Source organism: Bos indicus x Bos taurus, chromosome 4, assembly GCF_003369695.1.
Source record: "Bos indicus x Bos taurus breed Angus x Brahman F1 hybrid chromosome 4, Bos_hybrid_MaternalHap_v2.0, whole genome shotgun sequence".
In the NCBI taxonomy this organism is placed as follows: Eukaryota; Metazoa; Chordata; class Mammalia; order Artiodactyla; family Bovidae; genus Bos; species Bos indicus x Bos taurus.
The window spans coordinates 16,484,818-16,493,777 of NC_040079.1; the positions used below are offsets into that span (position 1 = coordinate 16,484,818).

The 8,960-nt window shown below is 44.3% G+C and overlaps 1 protein-coding gene across 2 annotated transcripts in view; it reads right to left on the reverse strand.

Moving 5' to 3' along the window:
• Nucleotides 1-8,494, reverse strand: part of TBXAS1 (thromboxane A synthase 1) — a 173,635-nt gene extending 165,141 nt beyond the window's left edge. Inside the window, exon 1 of one of the 2 annotated variants that reach the window (XM_027538853.1) lies at nt 8,239-8,494. In XM_027538853.1, coding sequence (XP_027394654.1) covers nt 8,239-8,327 — 89 coding nt within the window. In that variant the 5' untranslated portion in view covers nt 8,328-8,494. The remainder of the gene's footprint in view (nt 1-8,238) is intronic. The other variant, XM_027538854.1, reaches the window with a different exon arrangement.
• Between the last annotated feature and the right edge of the window lie 466 nt (nt 8,495-8,960).

Consider the following 8,960-nt stretch of genomic DNA (forward strand, 5'->3'; position numbering starts at 1 on the left):
GCGATGCTGTAAAGAGCAATATTGCATAGGAACCTGGAATGTCAGGTCCATGAATCAAGGCAAATTGGAAGTGGTCAAACAGGAGATGGCAAGAGTGAATGTCGACATTCTAGGAATCAGTGAACTAAAATGGACTGGAATGGGTGAATTTAACTCAGATGACCATTATATCTACTACTGCAGGCAGGAATCCCTCAGAAGAAATGGAGTAGTCATCATGGTCAACAGAAGACTCCAAAATGCAGTACTTGGATGCAATCTCAAAAACAACAGAATGATCTCTGTTCGTTTCCAAGGCAAACCATTCAATATCACAGTAATCCAAGTCTATGTCCCAACCAGTAATGCTGAAGAAGCTGAAGTTGAACAGTTCTATGAAGACCTACAAGACCTTTTAGAACTAACACCCAAAAAAGATGTCCTTTTCATTATAGGGGACTGGAATGCAAAAGTAGGAAGTCAAGAAACACCTGGAGTAACAGGCAAATTTGGCCTTGGAATACAGAATGAAGCAGGGCAAAGAGTTTTGCCAAGAAAATGCACTGGTCATAGAAAACACCCTCTTCCAACAACACAAGAGAAGACTCTACACATGGACATCACCAGATGGTCAACACCAAAATCAGATTGATTATATTCTTTGCAGCCAAAGATGGAGAAGCTCTATACAGTCAGCAAAAACAAGACCAGGAGCTGACTGTGGCTCAGATCATGAACTCCTTATTGCCAAATTCAGACTTAAATTGAAGACAGTAGGGAAAACCACTAGACCATTCAGGTATGACCTAAATCAAATCCCTTATGACTATACAGTGGAAGTGAGAAATAGATTTAAGGGACTAGATCTGATAGAGTGCCTGATGAACTATGGAATGAGGTTCGTGACATTGTACAGGAGACAGGGATCAAGACCATCCCCATGGAAAAGAAATGCAAAAAAGCAAAATGGCTGTCTGGGGAGGACTTACAAATAGCTATGAAAAGAAGAGAAGCGAAAAGCAAAGGAGAAGAGGAAAGATATAAGCATCTGAATGCAGAGTTCCAGAGAATAGCAAGAAGAGATAAGAAAGCCTTCTTCAGCAATCAATGCAAAGAAATAGAGGAAAACAACAGAATGGGAAAGACTAGGGATCTCTTTAAGAAAATCAGAGATACCAAAGGAACATTTCATGCAAAGATGGGCTCGATAAAGGACAGAAATGGTATGGACCTAACAGAAGCAGAAGATACTAAAAAGAGATGGCAAGAATACACAGAAGAACTGTACAAAAAAGATCTTCATGACCCAGATAATCACGATGGTGTGATCACTGACCTAGAACCAGACATCCTGGAATGTGAAGTCAAGTGGGCCTTAGAAAGCATCACTACGAACAAAGCTAGTGGAGGTGATAGAATTCCAGTTGAGCTGTTCCAAATCCTGAAAGATGATGCTGTGAAAGTGCTGCACTCAATATGCCAGCAAATTTGGAAAACTCAGCAGTGGCCACAGGACTGGAAAAGGTCAGTTTTCATTCCAATCCCAAAGAAAGGCAATGCCAAAGAATGCTCAAACTACCGCACAATTGCACTCATCTCACATGCTAGTAAATAATGCTCAAAATTCTCCAAGCCAGGCTTCAGCAATATGTGAACCGTGAACTTCCAGATGTTCAAGCTGGCTTTAGAAAAGGCAGAGGAACCAGAGATCAAATTGCCAACATCCTCTGGATCATGGGAAAAGCAAGAGAGTTCCAGAAAAACATCTATTTCTGCTTTATTGACTATGCCAAAGCCTTTGACTGTGTGGATCACAATAAACTATGGAAAATTCTGAAAGAGATGGGAATACCAGACCACCTGATCTGCCTCTTGAGAAATTTGTATGCAGGTCAGGAAGCAACAGTTAGAACTGGACATGGAACAACAGACTGGTTCCAAATAGGAAAAGGAGTACGTCAAGGCTGTATATTGTCACCCTGTTTATTTAACTTATATGCAAAGTACATCATGAGAAACGCTGGACTGGAAGAAACACAAGCTGGAATCAAGATTGCTGGGAGAAATATCAATAACCTCAGATATGCAGATGACACCACCCTTATGGCAGAAAGTGAAGAGGAACTAAAGAGCCTCTTGATGAAAGTGAAAGTGGAGAGTGAAAAAGTTGGCTTAAAGCTCAACATTCAGAAAACGAAGATCATGGCATCTGGTCCCATCACTTCATGGGAAATAGATGGGGAAACAGTGGAAACAGTGTCAGACTTTATTTTTCTGGGCTCCAGAATCACTGCAGATGGTGACTGCAGCCATGAAATTAAAAGACACTTACTCCTTGGAAAGAAAGTTATGACCAACCTAGATAGCATATTCAAAAGCAGAGACATTACTTTGCCAACAAAGATCTGTCTAGTCAAGGCTATGGTTTTTCCAGTGGTCATGTATGGATGTGAGGGTTGGACTGTGAAGAAGGCTGAGTGCCAAAGAATTGATGCTTTTGAACTGTGGTGTTGGAGAAGACTCTTGAGAGTAAATTGGACTCTCAAGGGAGAGTCAAGCAAGGGAATCAAACTAGTCAATCCTAAGGAAATCAGTCCTGAATATTCATTGGAAGGACTGATGCTGAAGCTGAAGCTCCAATACTTTGGCCACCTGATGCAAAGAACTCACTCACTGGAAAAGACCCTGATGCTGGGAAATATTGAAGGCGGGAGAAGAAGGGGATGACAAAAGATGAGATGACTGGATGGCATCATCAACTCGATGGACATGAGTTTGAGCAAGCTCCGGGAGTTGGTGATGGACAGGGAAGCCTGGTGTGCTACAGTCCATGGGGTCACAAAGAATCGGACATGACTGAGTGACTGAACTGAACTAAACTGAGAATGAGACTTGATCAGAACACTAACTTACCCTGTTTCCTATTTTAATGTCCATTTGGTTTATATTTCTGGGTCTCAGGTTCCTCAGACTTAAATGCAGCTTGGCATTAAGAGCCCTTCCACCTTCCCAAGACAACTCTTCTCTCTTTAGCCACTTATCGCAACAACCTCGGTTTACTTTCCTCACTGCTTCATCAGCCAGGAAGTTTCCCGATTATTCTAAATTCTCCTGTGTGTTCTACTCTGCTCTTGGAGAGTACATCTTGAAACCTCCATGTTCAAAGCATAAGACTGCTTTCCTCTTCATTGCTACAGAGGAGGAATTCCCTACTCTTTTTAGTAAAACCTTTTTTGTTGTTGTTTTCCTCAGTAATTGATATTTGTCTTAAAAATATGAAAAATGCAGAAAGAGTAAAGGAAGAAAAAACCCCACAATCCTATCACTATTCCTCGTAACTCAGTTGGTAAAGAATCTTCCTGCAATGCAGGAGACCCAGGTTTGATTCCTGGGTGGGAAAGATACCCTGGTGAAGGAAATGGCAACCCACTCCAGTATTCTTGCCTGGAGAATCCTACGTACAGGGGAGCCTGACAGGCTACAGTCCATGGGATCGCAAGAATCGTACACGACTTTGCAATTAAACCACAGCCATTAATATCTGGGCTATTTCCTTACATTCTTTCTCTTGCTTTCTTTTTTTTTTCCGTGTACAGATGAATTTTTTATTGTGATATAATTCACATGTCATAAAATTCATCCTGTTAAAGTATGTGATTCAGTGGTTTTAGTATATTCACTGAGTTGTGCAACCATCAGCATTATCTAATTTCAGAACATTTTCATCACCCCCAAGAAACTCCACACCTACCAGCGACCACTCCCATCTCCCCTCCTCCAGCTCCTGACAACCACTAATCTAGTTTCTGTCTGTGTGGATTGGGCAAGTATATTTGCATGTTATTAAATAGGGAATCCTTACACTCTTAGGGCTTCCCTGATAGCTCAGTTGGTAAAGAATCTGCCCGCAATGCAGGAGACCCTGGTTCAATTCCTGGGTTGGGAAGATCCACTGGAGAAGGGATAGGCTACCCACTCCAGTATTCTTGGTCTTCCATTGTGGCTCAGCTGGTAAAGAATCCGCCCACATTTCGGAAGACCTGGGTTCGATCCCTGGGTTGAGAAGATCCATCTCCTGGAGAAGGAAAAGGCTACTCCACTCCAGTATTCTGGCCTGGAGAATTCTATGAACTGTATAGTCCATGGGGTCACAAAGAGTCAGATACGACTGAGTAACTTTCACTTTCACTTCACTTTACACTCTTTCTTAATAAAGAAATCCTCATCTTACCAAAAGCTGCCAGCTCATAGGTGGTCTTCAAAGTTTAATTACATTGTACTTAAGATTGCCTCTGCTGCTACTGCTGCAGCTAAATCTCTTCAGTCGTGTCCGACTCTGTGCGACCCCATAGACGGAAGCCCACCAGGCTCCCCCGTCCCTGGGATTCTCCAGGCAAGAACACTGGAGTGGGTTGCCATTTCCTTCTCCAAGGCATGAAAGTGAAAAGGGAAGGTGAAGTCCCTCAGTCGTGTCCGACTCCTAGCGACCCCATGGCCTGCAGCCTACCAGGCTCCTCCGTCCATGGGATTTGCCAGGCAAGATTGCCTCTAGCACTAACTCACACCACTTACTTCTTGGACATAAATCTCTTCCAAAAGTCAGGATTTCAAACAACTTCATACAGAAAAATGAGATTTTAAGATGTTTTGTCACGTGTTTTGATCACAAGTTTCATGGGCTTCTTGCTAATGTATCCTACATCCCCAGTTCCAACCCCCAGGGGAGTAGCCCTGAGCCCCTTAGACCCCAGTGCACACTGTTCAGCCTCATAACTATCCATTTTAGTGACTGTCATCAAAAAAAATTGTATCAAATACCTTTAGGGGAAAACTATCAAAATATACTATTTTAGTCTCTTTTAAAACGAAATTGATTCTTTTCTATTCTGCTTTCTAAATTCATACATATACTTCATAATGAAATGTTTAAGTACATGCCATAGTCTTGCTCTGCAAGGTGAGTAGAGATCCAAAAACAGCACACCTGTTGGGGGCCAATTAGAGCATGGACCCCAAGCTGGTCCAAACTGAAAAGGCCATAGGAAAAGGATGATGCATGTAGGCAGAAGAATTAAGACTTGTATTGAGCTATGACGTCTAAGGGAAGAGCCAGCAAGAAAATACCAGTGGAGATTAGAGCCAACATTCATTAGGCACCAACTCCATGCATGCACTGTGGAGGAGCGGGGGATAGAGGTGAGAACAACAAGCAAAGGCACAGTGAGTGGGACTGGTCAGTGCTGTGGACAAGCAGAACCTTCAGTGAGGAGGTGCCGCTGAGCTCCTTGAAGGAAAGAGGAGAGAAAGGGGATTCCAAGCATGGAGAACAGCAAGAACAGAGGCCTGGATGCGTGGAGCACGTGACCATTCATGGACCTGCCAAGCCCACAGGATGGAGTCAGGGTCTGGGGGATGAAGCTGCTGCAAGAGGAGAACCAAAGCCTACATCCCGAGTGCCGTGTGGCCTTCTTCATTTTGCCTGCATTAAACCAAACACTAGAACAGGCAAGTTATGGACAGGTTTCCAGAACTGCAGTGAGGTACGGGACCTCGCCCCTGATTTGAATGAACCCCCAGGCTGGTGCAGCCGGCAAGAAGTGGCCCTCCTCGCGTTACCTTCCCAGAGTTGAGGCTCTTATTGCACGCTCTCCTGGTCCAGAGGCAGGCGGAACTCTTAACAGGAAAGAGTAAGGAGTTTAAACCTTCAAAACTGCACTCTGCACAAGACCTCCTTGGGGGCAGATGCTGTGAGGGTCTTTCTACCCCCCAGCTCTCCCTGAGTGCCCTTCTCTTTCCCACATGCATCTTGTCAAGAAAATGAAACGGGAGGGAGGCCCTGCCTCATTCAAGCTGATGTCTGTTGCCCAGGAGTCTTGGGGATTCCCTGATAGTTCAGTTGGTAAAGAATCCGCCTGCAGTGCAGGAGACCCCAGTTCGATCCCTGTGTCAGGAAGATCCACTGGCGAGGGGATAGGCTACCCACTCCAGTATTCTTGGGCTTCCCTTGTGGCTCAGCTGAAAGAATCCACCTCAATGCAGAAGACCTGGGTTCGATCCCTGGGTCGGGAAGATCCCCTGGAGAAGGGAAAGGCCACCCACTCCAGTATTCTGGCCTGGAGGACTCCATGGACTGTATAGTCCAAGGGGTTGCACACGACTAAGCAACTTTCACTTCACTTCACTTCTCTCAGGAGTCTTGCCTGGAAAACAAGTGTTGAGAGCTCAAGGATGGTGACCTTGAGCTGATCCGGGATAGACCTAGGATATAAGAACCACATCCATGGCCCCTCAAGGCTCCTCCTCTTCAGCGTCATCCTCCCCAGACAGCCAGCTCAGCCACAACCTTCACATCTCCCCCACCTTGGGCATCTAATCTAGACCTGCTGTTTTCTGACCTTGTACCAGGGCCTCACGCCATGCCTGGAGCACATGAACAAATCGGTAAATATTTTCACAAGAACAAATAGAAGTCTGCTCTGGCTTCCTATTCACCACCTCCGCTTCATGCCTCTCTCTAATCTCAGTGTCTTTGACCCAAGTTATTAGCATGGCCCCGGAACAGATTACAAATGCACAACTGCCTTGCTGAATGGTATGGTGTTATTAGCTGTGACTCTGATCTACGCTGATTAGAAACACCCAGTTACAGCAGCTTATCACTCAGGACACATGCCCCTTTCCAGGACAAGCACAACATTAATGTATGCAATTCACTCACCCATTCATCAGACATTTATCAGAGCCATACTATATATATCAGGCACTGAGCTGGAAATTAAGACTATAGAAATTGAAAAGACCCAATAAGACAGAAACAGAAGTGAAGTGAAGTGTACAATAGAAATATGGATGCTGTGAGACCATGGGGGCCTCAAACAGGACACTCTTTGAGAATTACAGTCAGTGCACAACCGTTGATGAGAAATTAATATTAATAAGCATATTAACGAGAAATTTTAAATATACCTGAAGCACAAAAGACTTATTTCCCTCTGTGTTTAGGTCACATTAAACGATAGTTAATGATACGGGCTGATGTCTACTAAGCACCCAGAACATATCAGGCACTGTGCTAAGTCCATCTCTGAGCAGAAACAAGCTGAGATGGATGGAAGGATAGAGCAGGGTGGGGGAAGGAGCCTACCACTTGCTCCTGGGTTTGCACGTGGCTGGTTTCAAAGCAAGATAAGCCACACTGAGAAAAGTTCAAAAGATAATTAAACCAGTTAGAAAGCAAAACAGCACTGGGACTGAAGCTGGGTTTCAGAGCCAATTTCCAAGAAGTAATTTCATCATCATAGAACATCAAACGTGAATTCCATTTTCAGCTATGCAAATTCCAAAAGAATAATACCTCACATTTGCATAATGCTTGATGCTTTTCAAAGTGCTTTCCCAGTTATTAATCGAGAGGAGGCTTTATTACTACCAGAAACGTAAATTGAAATTCTGTTCAAACTCAAACTCTCCATTATTTTTTCCACTTTCCCCTCAAAAACCAGAGCTGCCTAAATCCAGGTGCTTTTGATGGAGTGGGTAATTTTAATAACTTTCACTGACAAGGTGAATATGCATAAATGAAGCATATTGTGGGGCCTCACATCCAGTCTCTGATCAAGTCAGACTTCAGAAAACCTTCTGTTGAATTAACAAGATCACGGGGAGTTGTTTCCAGTTTAAATTTGAGATCCTCCCAGGTCTCAGACTTGGTGGCACTGCACACACTTCATTCATCCTTTTCTATCAAATATTAGAAAATGAGGAAATTAGTTCCACCTCTTTATCTTTAAACCTACAGAAATCCCTTCGCAGTGACTTTCCCATGCACGTCGCCAGACCACGTTGCCGGACAGCTCCTTTATCTTTTTTTTTTTTTTTTTTCCTTTTAACGTCATCAGAACCAAGAGGCTGAATCTGCTGTAAATCCAGCCTGGGGAGATAGGACGGGGATGCAAGGAAATACTTCTGCCCAAACCTTGCCAATCTGTTGCTTTCTCCCTCTCTCTCAAACTTAATTATGTGTAGCGTTCTCAGTCACTGAATCACCAGCCTTTCCTGACACCTCCATCGCATGCATTAGAGCAAAAGATTAACCTGGCTGTTTGCTTTTAATTCTGAAGCTGTGTTAATACTCAACTCCCTGTAGATTAGAGAGGAAGAAAAACACACTCCCACAGACCCCACCCCGGTTCCAGCATGGCTCTGCGACTGCTATTTCTGACAATGTCACCGTGGTTGGGACATACTGGCTGCACTTACCATTTCAGGAGGGCCAAGAAGACCACGGACAGGGCCACCGTCACCATGGGGCCACTCACTTCCAGCCTGAAGAGCCCTAAGACTTCCATTGTTCCTCAGAGACCCTAGAGGGGTGATACTGCAGAGGAAAGAGAGAGGCTGATCCCCCAGCTGTTACAGGAACCCACAGTCTGCAGACAGAAGACATAGGCAACCAAGAAAATATCCCAAGATGTGGGTCTCTGAAGTGTGCCCTTTCTCGGAAGTGTCTCCTTATAAAGAGGAAGGAAGAGGAGGGGAAAACAAAGGGTTTCATTGTAAGGCAATGAATCAGCAACTTTATTTTCTTGATGACGGTACCGCCAATAAACATTTACGTTAACTTTCCCGGGAAGAAGCAGCAGCAGACCTGACCCAAGGTCTGCTGGGAAAGACAATGGCTGCAACCGTAGAATTCTATCGTGACAAGTACTCCTTAAAGAAAGAACATGCTTAAAAAAAAATTAATTTGTCATTAAATGCTCATATGGGTCAGGAAACTGAATGCCCCAGAAAAATTCAAGGCCAGACATCAGACTGATGAAAAATGCCAGCTGCATTGAGGACATCCATCCCACTAAGGTCATTTGGGCTTCCCTAATAGCTCAGTTGGTAAAGAACCCGCCTGCAATGCAGGAGACCCCAGTTCAATTCCTGGGTCGGGAAGATCAGGGATAGGCTACCCACTCCAGTATTCTTGGGCT